Source organism: Alosa pseudoharengus, unplaced genomic scaffold (assembly GCF_046254945.1).
Source record: "Alosa pseudoharengus isolate Yale_2024_CS ecotype anadromous, Long Island Sound unplaced genomic scaffold, YU_APseudo_1.1 YU_APseudo_1.1_scf_11, whole genome shotgun sequence".
NCBI classification, from domain to species: Eukaryota; Metazoa; Chordata; class Actinopteri; order Clupeiformes; family Clupeidae; genus Alosa; species Alosa pseudoharengus.
In genome coordinates, this window is record NW_027468576.1 from 25,293,796 (window position 1) to 25,311,259 (window position 17,464).

Below are 17,464 nucleotides of genomic sequence, written 5' to 3' on the forward strand. Positions count from 1 at the left end.
GGAGGCCTCTCAATCACTTCATGTCAGTGGAATTACGGTAGGAGTGGCGGGTGGCACTGGGGCCTAAAAATAACCCGCTATTTTTCATTTGCAGTGGTGAGGCGGAGAGTGACGACTTTGATTTATTGCCAGAGACTGCTGAGAAAAGGGGGGAAGACAGAGTAAGAAGAAGAAGCAAGAGAAGAAAGAGTGAGAGGGAGAGGATGAGGATAAGGAAGATGAGGAAGACAAAGAGTGAGACAGTAGACAGCTTGGTGGCTCAATGGGGTCTTTGGCTAAAGGTGTAGGTGTGTGTGTGTGTGGGGGTAATAGGATTGCTTTGAGTATGTGCCAGTTGACATTTAAAACAAGGCGGTAAGCCAGGAAGTGTGAGGTAAGGTTGGATTCACTTCACCTCTGCCAACATCACCTCTACCTCTAATCTCACGGAGGAGGTGAAGACTTCGGCTTTTGGGAAAGACCGCAGAGAGAAGGATGGGAAGGACAAGGGAAAGGGGGAATCCATAAGGCAGAAGAGGAGTGAAAATAGTGGGAGATTACCCAGATATGGATGAAAATTAATGGTTATCATATACTATATAATGTGTTGGAACATACCAAGAATGTTTAAAGGTAGGGTGATGCTAAGTGATGCTAAGGGATTTCTAACATGTAACACTTTTTGTAACATTCAGCAAATATCTCCTGACAATCCGCTTGTTCTCCATTCTCTGAGTATGCTGTAAAAGTGTTCTTACTCAGCCCTGGCACTGTGAACTGGAAACAAAGTTGGGGCAGCCTGTTTCCCCCAGTCAATAACAAAACACTGTGTGGAGTTTCTCAGACAGCACCGAAGGCAGGAGTGAGCTACTTCTCTGGTGTATTTTGCTTGGTCTTTGGTTCAAATATAATGTAAGTTGCTTTGGGCAAAAGCGTCTGCTAAGAAACATAAACATAAACAAACACGCCATCATCCAGCATCGCTTACCCTACCTTTAAAGGCAGCATTACTGTAATGATTGTTTACATGATTGTTTACATGTTCAACATGGGTGCTGAATGTCAAAGTATCAGACTGTTAAAATAAGAGTTGTAAACACAAGTAGAGACACACATAAATTACAAGGCTCATACACAGAGTCTATGCCAAAAGGTTTACAGCAGATGAACCTGCTTCTTATCCGCTCCACAGGTCACCTCAGTACATTCCCTCTCAAGAGTCTAAATTATGAGCTAAGTACAGCAAGCCAGCCAAACATAGACAGACCACCAGGATCATAGCCACAGCCATACACATGACATGACCATAGCCCATAGACACAGGTGCAAGAATATGACATGAATGCTAATAACTGCATTTAGGATGGTATATGTATGTGACTACTTACTGATATGAAATGTAAAATGTATTGTCAGGTTTGAAAAGGAATTGACCAGCAAATGTTGAATACATCATGTTGAACACATGTTAAAGGAGAACTTGGCAACTATTTCAACATAATAAACCCGTTTAGAAATCATTTGGATGGTTAAATGACCTGTTCCGGTGAAAATGGTGACTTTTCCCGCTGCCCCTAGCGTCCCCAGGCGGAAAACCAACCTTGCAACATAGACCTCTCCAGAATAAGTCCCGCCTCCGTAACTTCCGTATCCATCCAACTTCCGGGCGTCGATTGTCTATGGGAAATAACGTTGCGTTTCGAAATATCATACCGGTAAAACATCTGTAGGTAGCGAAGTAGAAAAAAATGGTGGGAAGATTGGCCTACACACTTCTGCCATCTAGTTTCCACTGGATTTTTTGATTGACAATAGATGGCAGAAGTGTGTAGGCCAATCTGCCCACAAGCTTTTTCTACTTTGTCACCTACAGAGTTTGACAGGTACGATCTTTCAAAACGCCATGTTATTTCCCATAGACATTTGACGACCGAAGGTTGGATGGATACGGAAGTTAGGAGGCGGGACTTATTCTGGAGAGGTCTATTGAGACTACCGTCCCGGAACCGTGTTTCTTACCTTGTAACAGCCACACTGTCTGCCGAACTTATGCTAACCGTTTTGCTAGCATGTAAACAAATCCATGTGCTTTATCGTTACCTTTTTCCACAGTTTGAAATAATGCACAATTTCTCCAGCAGAGGGGGAAATCCTGCCAAGTTTCCCTTTAATCTGGCTTTTGGCTTAGGGGGGAGTTGATGTCACTTATGAGTACCTCCTCTATGCTGCCTTCCATGGGCCTACCGTTCCCATGGCATTTGGCAACAGTTCTTTCACACTGCTGCTCCATTACTAAACATGTCATTGGGTGAAGGTAAATGTTTATTTATCAATTTGTGAACAGCCTGGGTCGGGATGATCAGATGAATCCACCAAGGTGACAATTTCATCAGTCTACAGCATTCTTGTCTGTTTTGCGGATCTGATAGAGGAAAGATTTGACTGACTTCTCAACAGTAATCACAGCGCCTCTACTATACATGCTTACTAGATGAATTCATGTTTTCAAGAAAAGTGGAAAAGATATCTCTCACACAATCTGTGAGTGGAGATCTCCTCGCCACGAGCTTATACGCCACATCATGCGTTCCTTGAGGGTAGGAGATATGGCTACAAACGTGAGACTCGGACGAGATTTCACTACGGTTGCATCATCATAATCTAAAGCCTATATAATCTTGGAGGGATATCTACTATGACATGAAGGGTGGAGGGAAAAAAACCCTAAACCTGACCCTAAGGCCATTTGTGTTCATGGAAATGATTGCTGGATATGGGTGCAGGCTAACTGTGAGATGTGACCCATATAACAACAAGCCCGCACTGCAAAGTGTTTAAATCTACTGTATACAGAGTGCCTGTAGACGGAGAGACAATCTCATGACCCCCCCTGGTATATGAGTAACAAAAAGTGTCTAATTAAATTAGATCTAAAGGCAAACCCCAGGGCTGTTTCACTTTCATGATGTTTAGGAATTGTGTCATCATAATAATGCTTATTATTTGAATATATTTCAAAACAGGTTTTCAGGGACATGGAGTTTTCGGGGAAATCACTATAACTTCCCATCATCATTAGACTTAACCAGAGTACTTTGTTTATGACTAGGATTAGTGATTGTGAATGAATGGAGGCTGTTATGGTGTCTGCAGAGCAATACATTGACCAAAAAACTATTAGTATAAAGCACTAGTATTATACAATCAGTCTTCACCAAGTTTAGCATGCAGATACTCTATACATTGTGTTGCACAGTATTGAGAAATTGCCACTGGTCACAGAGCACAATGATGATATCCCTTTACTCAACCGCTTTTGCAATGACAATGAAGAAACTGTGATGACAGAACTAGACAAGCATTAGACAAAAATACATTAGGATGACTAGGGAAGCAGAAGTTAGACTAAATTGAGTAAGTACACTAAGGCCCTGTTTACACGACAACACTCGCGGGTGAAAATGACAAAATATTGTATCAGATATGCCTTTCGTTTAGACGGCGATGCCGTTTTTGGGGCGAAAAAAAAGTGAAACCCTCCAGAGTGGAAATCTTCACTTCAAATCTTCAAAATGCTCCACCGTCGTGTTCCCATCTGAAGGGTAAAAACGCAAAAGTCTGCTCCGATCTGCTCACGGTGGCTCGTCACAGGCATGCGCCAGTACAGGAAATAACAACAAGGAAGGTTATACGCAGGCACGCAGACTTGGTGGTGTTGTGTGGCAGTGCTTCACACTACCACCTGGCCGCCTGGAATACATCGAATTTCATACAATTTTGCGTCACCGCATGCAAGCAGATTTCCCCTAAAAAACGCTCGTCTAAACAAGGAATAAAAAGTGAGAACGCAACGCCACTTTTGCGCTTTCTCTTCAGATCGTTTCCGTCTAAACATAGCCTTAGGGGCCGTTTATACGAGAACGATTGCGAAGGAAGACGACAAAATATTTTATCATAAGTGCCTTTCGTTTACACGGCGACCCCGCCATCAGGGCTTGAAAACGATCTGAAGACTCCTTCCAGAGTGTAGAGTTTTGAAGACGACCCGGGTTGCGTCTCTGTCTAAATGGCTAAACCAAAGATCCTTGATTACCTCTCTGGCTAAACTGTCAAATTAGAATGTCCGCGCGTGACGTACCGGGGTTCTATCACACCACCACCCAGCAGTCTGGAATGCATATCCAATCGAATATCACATAATCTTGCGTCTTCATATGGACCCTTTCAACAATAAAAACAAAAACAATGCTTGAACGTTCTATTTGGGCCCCAATCTACTTCCTCTGCATTAACCCTTAACCCTTAATGTTGAGAAATGAACGTTCTAAAGAATATCTGGGTTCATTGAATTCAACATAGAATTTTAGAACCTTCAATTGTTGCGGAACTTAGAATGTTCAAAAACCTACACCTTTAAGGGTTAAAGGTGTAGGTTTTTGAACATTCTAAGTTCCGCAACAATTGAAGGTTCTAAAATTCTATGTTGAATTCAATGAACCCAGATATTCTTTAGAATGTTAATTTCCCAACATTCCCGTCACACCGGTGTGACGGTACTCCTTTAAGGGTTAAAGGTGTAGATTTTTGAACATTCTAAGTTCTGCAACAATTGAAGGTTCTAAAATTCTATGTTGAATTCAATGAACCCAGATATTCTTTAGAACGTTCATTTCTCAACATTCCCGTCACACCGGTGTGACGATACTCCTTTAAGGGTTAAGATAACATATGGAATGTTAAAAAGGAAGTCTTGTGGGGCCAACTATGATGCTGATAATGGAACTCTCTTGAAAGGTCTAGAACTATAAACAAAGATTTCCCCCTGAGAATGCTCATCTAAACGCGAATAAAAAAAATGAAGACGAGACGCCACTTCTGCGTCTTCTCTTTTCATCGTCACCGTATAAACGTAGCCTTAAATGGCATACTGGTTTACCACCATCCGTGCTGAAGCCTAGACATGTGTCTGGTGCCTCACCGTGAGCTTCCCATTGTGTCCTCTGTGCAGCCCAAACCTGTGAAAGGCTCTATTACTGTGGATGAATGCTGCAGACAGGACGTGGCATTTTTACTCATTCTGTAGCAGTACCTCCTGGGTAGACGCTAGCAGCTGGGGGTCCGCGAGGCGAGACAGCGGTGGGGCTGAGGAATCGAAGCAGGAGGCCCCGACTGTGGAGAGGTATTCAGCAGCGAGCGGAGTGAACAGGTGAAAGAAAAGAATGGATGGGGACAGCGAGGGAGAGCAGGTGGCTCCAGTAGAGAGTGGTAGTGTGAGGGAGAGAGGTCAGGTAAAAAGGATAATGAGAACTCCTGTCGGAAAAGAGAGAGAGAGAGGGATAGAGAGTAAAAGAGAGAGGGAAAGAGGGATAGAGAGTGGGAGTGAGATTGGGAGAAAGAGACAAAGGCAGTGGGAGAGGAAGGGCTGTACAGTACAACGTAGAAGGTGGGCGAATGGAGAGGAAGAAAGATAAAGAGCCATTAAAAGAGGGGGATAGAGAGAAAAAGAGGGATGAAGAGTGTGTGAGAGAGAGAGGGAGAGAGAGTGTGTATACAAAGGTAGCTGCTATCATATGATTTTATTCTCTCTTTGTCATTGGCTTGGCTCCACTCCCATTGTGCATGTAATGACAGACTGAGTCTCAGGGATAATGTGTCGACAAAAATCACCAAATCTACATACAATGGCAACATGGATTTGGCTCTCACAACCGAGGGCTCTTTCCTCCACCCATGCTCACCCACACCCTCTTAATTGAGAGTCTTTTGGGGGGCTAATTTTGAGGCTTTGCATGCCATTGTGCTTTGGTGAACTGAAAGCGAAAATGGCAAAGATTCAGATTTTTGTCACTAAGTTTTGTCCGATTTGTGTGTTTGACACTAATGATTACATTATTTGTACAAATGCTCTGTCTTCTACCAGAAGGCTCCCTTGTTATTCTCTCTTTCTTTCTGTACGGCTGACGTGGTTACTTTGCTCTTTCTTCTACAAGAAGACTCCCGCTATCTTTCTGGATGGCTGGCATGGTTTGCATAGAAAGTGACCATGATTTGGGACAGTAAATATCTTTAAATGTGCGTGCAAACAATGTCAGTGCACTCAAGTGAGTACTGACATTTTGTACGCACTGATAATCCAATTCACAACTCAAGTCTTTGTTTCTTGGATGAAATCTCTAAGAATGTTTCACCAAGCAAAGAAAAGGCTTACTTAAGCTTGTGGCAGACAATGGTTATTATAGTTTTGGATAAATGAACAAAGCCTGCATTAAGGGCTTGTTACAGTGAGCTATGCCTACCAATACTGTTGGCCGTCGGAAAAAAAGAAACAGAATTTAAATGTGACTCCTTCAGCTAAAGATACAGTCTTTGAAGTATGAAAATGTCCTCTGTGCTGCCAAGCCTCACAAGGCAATATTGCCTTCATCTAATGGATTCACTGGCAACAAATTGATCAGAGCAAACAGTAGAGCCCTGGACCACTTTCAGAATCATTGTTTTCTTTTGTGGCACATTGTTGTTGTGTGTGGAAGTGATTTTGCTGGGCACGGCAGATATATACATGTGCCTGTTCAACCTGTAACACTTAATTTGTTGAGCTCAGTCAGGTCAGCTGGTGTCAAGGAACAGACCTGCTAACATTAAGCCACTGCTGACATTCTTGAGGATACCTTTGCTCAGCCCAGGAGGGATTTTCAGTTCAGTGATGAAAAAGAAGCATCGCCCCACATCTGTCAAGATCAAGACTGAATCTATAATGGAAACTATGGCTTGTTGATATACCACTCTATAGCACTAGCCTTTTGCATATGGTCATGAAAGGTTAGCTTCCTAATCTTCAATCTATCTACATCTGCCTGGGTTAATATGACTGGACTCACTATCAAGAATAAACAATCCAAGCTCCTTCACCACTTATATTGTCTAAGATGTCAGTTTAATGAAACCATACTGCATATAACATTGTGAAACTATAACAGGTCTGAAAACCTTAATTAGTTTGAACAGATATTCTTTAGATTATAAGTCAGACTGCAGCTCAATCTGGGGAAAAGATTAAACACTCCAGACATAAACCTATCTGGCTTGAGTGTGGCTGCCCCAGGTTAATGTTGGCCTGTGCTTGCTGGACAGTTAGCCTCTGACACTGTGTGCTGGACAGTCCTGCTGAGATTGTAGCTCAGACAGCCAGGGAACCCCACACAGGGCTTTCCCTTCACCAACATCTACCCCACCCCCCTCCACCCCAGGATCCCTACAGTCAAGTCTTTAAGGTAATCTCCTGAGCAGACTTGGCCTGAAAAGAGTAGCCAAATCTCAGAATAGAATAGCACTCCAGACGCAAAGCTCTGCTCTCGTTCTGTGTGCCTCATCCTCTGACACGACACGTGTGGTGAAGGAAGCAGGGTCAGAGTGTAAGGGGCAGAAATGTCCGCTCGTAATCCTATCCCTGAATAACGCCCCTCGCCTCTTCGGTGTGCCGGAACACGTCTTGCAGGTGCTAATCTTAATCCTGATCTGCGCCAGGAGGCCTCGTGATAGGCCCTACGGAGTGCGCCGGCCAGCCGTCCGCACGCTTGGATGTCGGCCTTAACCTCCTTTTGCGACCCAGGCGGGGAGGCACCCAGTGAGGGTGTCGGGAGCCAGATGGGTGTATGAGACAACCACACAACTGAACTGGTCTGCAGAGAAACTGTAGTGGTGCTGAAAGATATGGGTAATACCTGAGGCTATGAGTACATCTCCACTCAGACAACTTCAGATATTTTAATGCAAAATATTCAGAAGTATGTGAGAGTGTTGAGCAGAGGGGTGGAAACTAGGAGAACTCTTTTTCTCTCTTGTGTTCACACTTTTATTGTATCCCTGAAAATATACACAAACATGTTAAATGAAGGTCTCCCATTCTCTTTCTATCTTTTCTCTCTCTCTCTTTCTCTTCAACAGTCCTCCTCTCTCATCCTCTCTTCTTCTCTTATCCTCCGTCACTGTCTGTCATTTTGAGTGATGATATAATTATGTGCGGCTTATCAGTCCAAACGTGTCTGCCCTCAGTGTAACCTGTACAGAGGGACATCAGAGGGAGCATATTTCCCCACTGCACTATTCATCTGGGCCCCTAGAATCTATTAGGAACCTAGACCAAAAGCACAGAATATGTCTTCCTAATCCAATAACTATGATTTTGTAAGTTTTTCATAATAGAAGGTAAAACACTGATCATGCGTCCCCTGCACACATTAGAAAGCTCTCCTTCAAAGAGCAGATCCCAGACCTGACGAGGCCCAAATGGAATACTGATTGTAGTCTGCTATTGGAGACTCCAAGTCAGTGATTAACTTTTTCAGCACACTGTACTGTACCCTTCAAAATATATATAAATGGGTTAAGTGTGTGGTTACCGGTTAACTGAGAGTGATCATACAGTATAACATAATCCATGAGCATTTGTTGCTGTTCCTGTCGGAGCATCACCTCGTCTGCCCTGATATCCCCTCCCTTTGCATGGTTACCAGGGACAACGCATCAATTCCAAATGATATGCGCCGACGGGCAGACATTTCAGCACCATCGAGACTATTAGAGTTAGTGTTGAAACTAGTGCTAATGCTTGTTTGTCTATATAGGTACCATCTATTTTGGAAGGGGAACAAAAACCTGACTCACAGGCAGAACAATGGGCTTTGTTGTTGCTGAGTTGTCACTGTGAAGTATTTTGTAAACACACTGACATGAGTCAGTGACTACTTTACAGATGTGACCGACAGAGACTCACAGCTTCCAAACTTGAGTGGACAGGCATGGGCATCCATAGGAAAATCCTCCAGCTGCATGGGGCACTCAGCTGCTATGGTCAACCTGCAGGAATCAACATTGACAATTATGTGCAACATACTGTCAACATACTGCGTTATGGTCATCATCATCATCATCATCATATAGGCCTACTGCCACATCAGTATAGCCATATTGACTGACGACAAATTCAGATTTGGACACAGCTTTGAAATAAACACAAATACAATGTTCTTCGTTACCATAAACATCAACATCAACAGTCATCCTCATCATATAAACAGATTAATCCCTCCTCAGAGAGCAAGGGAACCCATCCATGTAAATTAAACAGTGCTGGGCTTTCAGCCATGTCAGGCAGCAGTGAGCAGTGATTTGTGGAGCAATATCGTCCCCGTGTGGCACGGAGAGGAAATGCAGCAAAGAGGCACCCTTCCCCGTCGAAATTGGATTATACACCCACGCCAGGACCCACACATACAAAACAGACCCAAATACAAAACACCCACAGAGACTCCCACACAGGCACATTTGTATACACCTATCCACACGGAAACATTTCACATCAAGGGCTGCTGATGCCAGAGTAAACACATAAACATTACATACATGCAGACTCTTGGTTTGGATTGGTTGGCTTGGTTTGATTGGGAAATTACTGCACAAATCTTGGCAAACCTTATAAACCCAACCATTCAACACACACCAACAATACCCTAGGGATGGGATCTATTTGACAATTAAAATGTGAGAAATTAATGAGTAAATAATAAGCTCTATCACTAATCACATTGAAATATTCCAAACCTGCAACCCTGCTTTGTACTGTAAATGACAAGCTGAATAAACACTATGAACGTAATTTAATATATATAAAATGGAAGGGTTGAGGAAGTGGTAATGACTAAATTGCTGTGCAATGCTTGTGACCTTATGGTGTTATTCTGTAAGTCACTTTGGACAAAAGCATCTGTTAAATACAATAATGATAACCATAATGTGATGGAAACCATGCCATCAGCCAAACTAGTACACTAGTTAAGGAGCGCCCGGAACTATTTGTTAAACTGTTAGTGTGTGAGGCTGTAAGTTTTGACTGGTCTCTGCTTGGAGCAGAGAACATTTGCTGTTTTATGTCTCCCTCTAGGGGACTAAGATGTTACTGCAGCCTTAAGGGCCCAAGAGGCCACCATTCCAGTGGCACTGATAAACAGGGCATGTGATTGAGAGCCAGGGGCTGGGGGTGCCAGCTCTGACAGATGTAGGTTACAGCAAAACATATTCTTTTTCTGAGCAGCCTGTAAGAGATACTCCCATCAAATGGAGCAGAAGTGACTGCAGATCTAAAATAGAATAGCGCCATTTTCCCTCCCCAAGATGTCACTGGGCTTAGAGAATGAGCTGAAGCAATAATTACCACTGTCGTCGTGCAAACTAATTGTGGTTTAACGGGTATAGGAAAGAACCCAGTCAAGATTATCCCTTTTGTGCTATGAGACAGTGATTATTGTGTGTCCACTGTGCACATTTCTTGCATTCGTCTCTGCAAGAATTTGACTCTCTTCCAGCCAACGGTTATAGGTTCCCTTAAACTTATCTTTCTTAATTTATTCTCTGAAGAAACCCCTCTTAATTGTCATTTGCCTCTGCAGATTGCACAATCAATGTTTACATGGTCTGGGATGTGAGTCTGCCTTGAAATCGATGTACATTTCAAGATCAATACCTAGTGAGGGAGTATGTCATTACTAAGGCCTTTGTGAGGAAGAGCATGAACTTTATCCCTTTCAGAGGTACGGCCGCGGCTTACTGTAGGCCTGCTCACAAAGGGCCTTTTTGGTGGAAGTGATATCATCGTCTGGCGCCCACACAGGAAGTTGTGTGTGAATGGCTTCAATTAGCAGAGGCTGATGAGAGTTTGACTCTGCCGCGCATCACTCACACACACACACACACACACAGTCACACACACATATGGACACAGACACATACACACACTCTCTCTCATACATATACACACACACACAAAGAACCGAGTTCCTGTCTCTGCTTCGTGACTGCAGGCTGCATGCTGTGTGTATTTGTCGGCTGGCGATCACACCTCTGCGCTGTGTTGAATAGGGAACATTCTACACTGTGATAAAGAGAGCGCTGGGATTTCAGCATCTCAAGGATAAGTTTGTTCATAGTTTGAAAAGAGGGATTATGCAACTAGTTTCATGCCTGACTGACTGCACCAAATGTCTGCCCTGATAACAGTGCGTCCATATCACTGTACTGTGCATGTTTACATGCTCAGATATTGAGTTAAGTAATACATTCATTCAAATATGCTATATAGAATCTGCTGTATAAAGCCTCTTTGGACTACGTGGTCATCCTTGCATGACATGCTGAACATTCTGTGAATATTCCCTTAAAAGTACCTTGCTTGTACAGCTGATGAGGTACATGTTGCCAAAAAATCCTGGCTTTACATTAAACGTGTGTGCAACTTTAGAATTACTATTACCTCCTGTTTACCTACCTTTGAACACAGCAGTTACTTTCTGTCATTTTCTATGTTACATTTGGCCTTATTTTCTCTACGAAGTAGACAATGTGTAGGTACAGCATGTGTGGATATAACCCTTGGTAAAATATATTGTCTGGAATTCCCCATAGGCAGCCATAGGTCTGCCCACACATATCATTTCATATAATGTGTGCACACTCACAGATAATAATACTTGGCCTCGTTAATTCTGTCTATTCTTTTATATGAATTTATAACCTCCTTTGAAGCTCCTGCGGAGCGCTTTGATACTGCTCCAGGTTTGGAGCGTGGGAGTTGAAACCATTATGTCCTGGTTTTGTGGCATAGAGGTGCTGTGCTCTCTCTCCCTCTCTCACTCCCTCCCCCCCTCTCTCTCTCTTCCTCTCTCTCTGTTTAACAGAGAGTGCTGCACATATACAGTTTCTGGCTAATCTCTTTCCCACTGGCCACAGAGCATTAGAGGTCTGTAGGAAAACAAGCTTTAATGACCCTGTTATGTTAGGAAATACGACGTTACCAAAGCCTCGCTCGCTGCAGAGCGTTTTATCAAAAATCGATTCCACTTATCCAACAGGTCCGCCCCGGAAACATTTGCTCTTATTCTGAATAAATATTTCATGCAAGATCTACTTCCCAGAACTAGATCTGATGGTGCACTATGAAGTAGCACTGAACTGAAAATATTCCGCACACTGACTGTTTCTCTTGCAGTATTAATTCGATTATAAACGTTTTGGTCCGCAGACCTTTATCAAGATATCTAGGTCTGCGGACAGAAATGTTGTTTATGTTCAAGTTAATGCTACAAGTCAAACAAGTGAGTGTGGGAGTTCTTCAGTTCTATGTTCAGAGACCAGTGGTCTTCTTCAATGGGTAGTCGCACAAGCACAATACGTCTTACAGCACTCTTTCTACTGACATAGCCTACAAACACAGTATTCATCTTTCCACGAAAAACAAAAAACAAATGATTCTGCAAAGTAATTGATTTTATGTATGGCCACGGAACATTAATATGCACAAAAATGTGTGCAAGCTATGAAAACATACTTTCCCCATTGCTTGGCTAATAAACTGATATTGTAGCAAGTTTGCACATGATCAATCCTCTACACAGCATGTCCACTCACAAGATCCCACTTGACTAATGCATAACTGTGACTTCAGGACTCGGGCTCCATTGAGCATCCTTCCACTTCTCAATGCTAATGATATTGCTGTAACGTTGCTCTTACTCCGCTTCCATAAGTTATGCTTGACCTGCTAATGACTCAGTGCCTGGGGCTGACCATCATAGGTTAAAACACCATTGGTCAGCACAGTAGCACTAGATGCTCTCTGCCCTAACCTTGCCTATTAGGGAAAAAAACGTATAATAAGATTATTGACCTGTGGTGTTAAGCATAGGGGCCAAGGGGAGTTAAGTCACTAATCCACTTGAAATGGTTTGTGTATTTGTGTTGGTTTAGAATCGCTAATCCCCTTATTAAGGAAGACAAATGTATCACTTTTTCTACATGATCAAAACGGAACAATCATCAACAAAATACTATCTGAGTTGTGTATTGCCGGAGTGTCAATAGAAAACTACAGGTACTTTAATTACATGCTTTGCTATGGCTTCTGTGAAGCTTGACCTTAAAACTGCAGTGCACAGGGGGCCATAGGCAGTACAGTTAGTGAGCCTGAAGGAAAGTACGCAGGAAACCGGGGAAGACTTGCTGTGTGTCTCTGTAAGTGTGTGTGTGTGTGTGTGTCTTGCTCTGCACTAGTGAGGTTAATGGAGCAAACAGTCCATGGAGAGAAAAAAGAGAGAGCGAGAGAGAGAGAGATGAAGAAGGGGAGAGTGCAAACAAGAGAGAGGGAGATAGAGAGAGAAAAAAAGAGAAAAGAGAGCAGGAAGCCAAAAAAAGAAAAAAAAAACATGCTGGCTCTCTATGTGATAGGACATGTCCTTTTAGTAGTCTGTCTTCCCGGAGACTGGGTCAGAGCCAGGATTCCCCACTTTCAAGTCCCCGTGACCCATATGTACGGCAGGGAGGAGAGGCAGAGCGGGCCCCCCTCCTCTAGGCCCAGCGGCTGGGCACGGCTGGGGGGAGCGGGCCCCTTACTGGAGCCCAGGAGGAGGCCGCCTTCATGCTGCGCTGGTCCTCTACTCTCCGCTGAGCTACACTCGTTACAGCCGCTAACCCCACCGTGCTTTCTGTGATTCTTTATTCTATATGAAGCCTGTTATCAGCCGCACTGTATGCAAAGATGAAAGCCAGACTTGCTTCAGTCTGTTGCAGATTGTGTGTGTGTGTGTATGTGTGTGTGTGTGTGTGTGGGGGTGACAGCACAGAGGGAAAGCAGAGGAGATATATAGGCAGATCTCATGAAGAAACATGAATGCCCATTGATGTCTTCTTGGCTCGTGTGCAGCTTGCGGTGTAGTTCGGAGTGAACGACTCAGCCAAGCAGAATGGTGATGCGCTTGTGCTGACCTCATAATGTAGCACAGCGATAATAGACTTCAGAATGGGCTTACATGATCCAGTAGTAAACCTACATGTTTATCAAAAGCTAAAAAAGTGCTTTATCATGTGTGAGGCGCATTTGCAGGGCCTCTTAAACAGTATGCCATGTTTTAGGAAAATTTAAGCTATAGTTCTGTAGCTAGGTAGTTATGTAACACCATCAAATTCATTTTGTTGATCATATGAGGGGAAGATAAATTCCAGATGAACCCACCCATGCTATTCACTATGTGATGGAACTCAAACAGAATATATGACCTCTTTGTACCATACAACATGCAAAATTACAAAAATTAGGAAGCCTGTGCTGGTCTTGATGTTCGGAATGCAGGTCTTGGAAGCAAATTCGCAAAAAAATAAATCTCTTTAACCTTTTCACTTTAAACCTCTTGGTCCATCTAATATACAGTAACATGGAATTTCAGAATTGCATGTTGTTGAAAGGCATTCTTTTATTGAAATTGTTGAAGATCACTCACCTCATGGTGTAGAGCAAGGTGCCATCCTCTTTTAAGCGTAGCAGCTTGTTGGGGGTGGTCATGTTGTGGGCAACAGACTTCTTGCCATTCAGGAAGAAAGTGTCGGGTGTCCAGATGTTGCTAGCCAGCAGGTTGTTGAGAGGCAGAATGTCCATTGGTCCTTTGAAACGCAAACGCTCATCCTTCCAGCTTTGGCGGAAAAACACATCAATAGTGTACTCCTGCACAGGAAAACAACATCATTAGATCACCAAGAACACCAGATGCCTGGATGCACGTACACCAGAATGTGCACAGCATATGCACGTATTCTGAAAAGTAACACATTTTGACTGAATAACTGAATTATAGTGAACAATTGACTCCCTACTGTGCAACTACTGTAATAATAATAATAATAATAATAATAAAAATAATAATAATAATAATAATAATAGTAGTAGTAGTAGTAGTAGTAGTAGGGTTGCATCCAGTTTGAAACTCCAGTTTGAAACTGCTTGAGCAATTATTTTAGTGCTGCTGTTGCTGATTTCAATGAGTATTTAGTGCTGCTCCATTGAGTGGATCTTGACCCTTCTCTATGAAGTTCAAATGGGGATAGAGACCTCATCTCAAAGCCAGCCGTAGGGGAATCTGTAGCATGCTATTACATTATATGGTCACATTATCCAGTCTACGTTACTGCATGAAATGCAATCAGGACTGAAGCAAGTTAAAATTATAGATTTAAAGAAGAAGTACAACTGATGTAAGACATTTTGATAAAAACAGAAATTTGTGGCATGGTGTGTGTGTGCGTGTGAGTGTGTGTGTGTGTGTGTGTGTGTGTGTGTGTGTGTGTGTGTGTGTGTGTGTGTGTGTATCTGTAAGGGGGCGGGCAAAGGCTTACCATCTCCGTGTCCGACACTGGACCAAAGCTTGTGACAAAAATATTTGTCTTGATCTCGGTCACCATCTCTACGGGAGTTTACATAAAAAGAGGTGTCATAGAAAATGGCTGAGGTAAAAAATTCTCTAGTTTGCCATTTGGAAAATACAACAAATATTCACTTTTGAGTTTTCAGAAAAAGTACTTTTCTCAAAACTTCCTATGTCCTGTGAGTCAGAGAAGTGATCTCTCTCTCTCACACTCTTTCTTTCTTTCTTTTTTTCTTTCTCTCTATTATTCTCTCTCTTGTTCTTTGGGTGTGAATAGGCCAAGACAGTTTCTCCTGCGCACCACCTGCCTTCTTCTGCTCAGAACAATGCACTTGCACGCTCAGAAAAGAGCCGTAGCACTCTCAAGGTCGAGAGCCATGAACAGATTCCTGAAACACTCTAATTCAACTGCGCTGTTGATTCACGCCGAAGATCTCACACTTGCTCTGATCTTTGTTCACTGAACACATCTAAATCAAATGAATACTGAGCCTCCTTGCAATCTTTTTTTCTTGAAACAGCTACGCATCTCTACATGACAGATTTCTGAACATCATGCCCATCAGTTGCAGCTGAGATGCAGAGAATCAGCTCTCTAGATTTCTATGCTACATTTATACCAGGGTTGTGCACAATTCCTGTTTGCTACCTCAATTGAAATTCAAGAATTGAATTGGAATTAAAGTGGCATTTTCAATTAAATTCTGGAATTTTGCACAAGCCTGCAAAATTCCAGTTCCATTTCCAATACAACACTGGCATTAGTGCTATACATTTAAGACATAAAGAAACATGACAATTTTGCTAAATTAACATCTGAGATAACCTGTGGTGTCTAAATGGACTGGTCCAAGAAATAGGCTAAGCTGCAGAAGTAGGCTTTTAGGACAAATGCATGCTTGTGATGATGTGGGTTGTACCTCCCAGCCCAGGACGGAGTCTGTTGTCGTAGCCATCCAGTAACCCATCTAATATTCGGGTGAATATAGTAATGTTATCATTCAGCTCTGCCTCCTTGGGTGTTGCTGTTGTTGCTGTCTGAGAAAAACTGAGAGGAGACATTGATGTGAGAATAAAATGAGATAGAAACATTGTTGACATTCACTTAAAACGTTATGTAACAATCTTAAAACGTTTGTAACAATCTAAACACAAATCTAAACACAAATGGTGCCTTTGATATGTTTTACCTTTACTGATTTCTATTCTTATATTTGACAAAAGGCCATTGCAAGTGAAGGGCTAAACAATATGCCCACTGATCCCAACTCTGAGGCTTACCTCAAACGACATAGGAGACACCCAAGCACGACACCGATCCATAGACTTCTCATGTTGGAGCTGCAACGTATTCCATTGCCCATTCCTGTGATAAATGAAGATTGCACCGAGTCTGAGAGCCTTAAGCAATGTCCCGCAGCTGTGTAACCGACTTTGAGCTCAGTATCTCACTTTCATAATCAGATATGAATCAGTAGAAAATGTAGGGCTTGGCCGCGGTCTCAAATTTGAATATGAACGCCACAGTAGACAGGCAGTGATTAACAGAGCTTGTGGGGATAATATCAAAAACAACAACAATAATAATAATAATAATCATAATAATTATATTGCCGTTTCTAATAACAGTATTCATACAATGAAAGCCTCCTAAACGTATACACTTTTACATATGGTGCTGAAGGAATAATCTCCAAAAAAGTACAGAATTCCAAGAGCATCTATCAAATCTTAGGCACTCTTATAGTTAATATCTACTTATCCAGACATTCACACTGGAGAAGAAACGTGGTTCTTGTCCAAGACATTCGTGGCATTGGGCAAATTTGTTGATCAAAGCAATGGGCAAACCCAAAACGCTGAGAGTGAGAGCCAACTGTTTCGCTGAAATGCTGTTTATGGTTACAATAGGGTACAGGCTACCCGTTTCAGGAACCTCAGGCGAAAAGCTTTCCTCTCAGAAAGGGCTTTGTACACCGAGCCCTGGAGCGGACTAGAGTACATCGTTTTGCACCATGCATTAGATATCTAATTTCAAAGAAACATAATAAAAAAAATACCTGAATAGTGCGTTGGATGAGTGATGTGTCCGTGCAAAATTCCCCTGAAAGTGATGATCAAACCCCGCAATATTCACTGTGCAACAGCGAAGCAACGCATTGTTTCTTCTTTAGAAATATCCTGCCTCGCTCAAGAACTGACTGTATAACCCTCGCATTGTTCTGTCCTCTTTTTACGAGTGA

General features: G+C 42.6%; 1 protein-coding gene across 1 annotated transcript in view; it reads right to left on the reverse strand.

Moving 5' to 3' along the window:
• Positions 1 to 16,585, reverse strand: part of gabra5 (gamma-aminobutyric acid type A receptor subunit alpha5) — a 30,163-nt gene extending 13,578 nt beyond the window's left edge. The window contains exons 1-5 of the mRNA XM_076277589.1: positions 16,503 to 16,585; positions 16,142 to 16,269; positions 15,193 to 15,260; positions 14,304 to 14,524; positions 8,753 to 8,835 (exon numbers count right to left, since the gene is read on the reverse strand). Of these exons, the coding sequence (XP_076133704.1) occupies positions 8,753 to 8,835; positions 14,304 to 14,524; positions 15,193 to 15,260; positions 16,142 to 16,269; positions 16,503 to 16,585 (583 nt within the window). The remainder of the gene's footprint in view (positions 1 to 8,752; positions 8,836 to 14,303; positions 14,525 to 15,192; positions 15,261 to 16,141; positions 16,270 to 16,502) is intronic.
• Between the last annotated feature and the right edge of the window lie 879 nt (positions 16,586 to 17,464).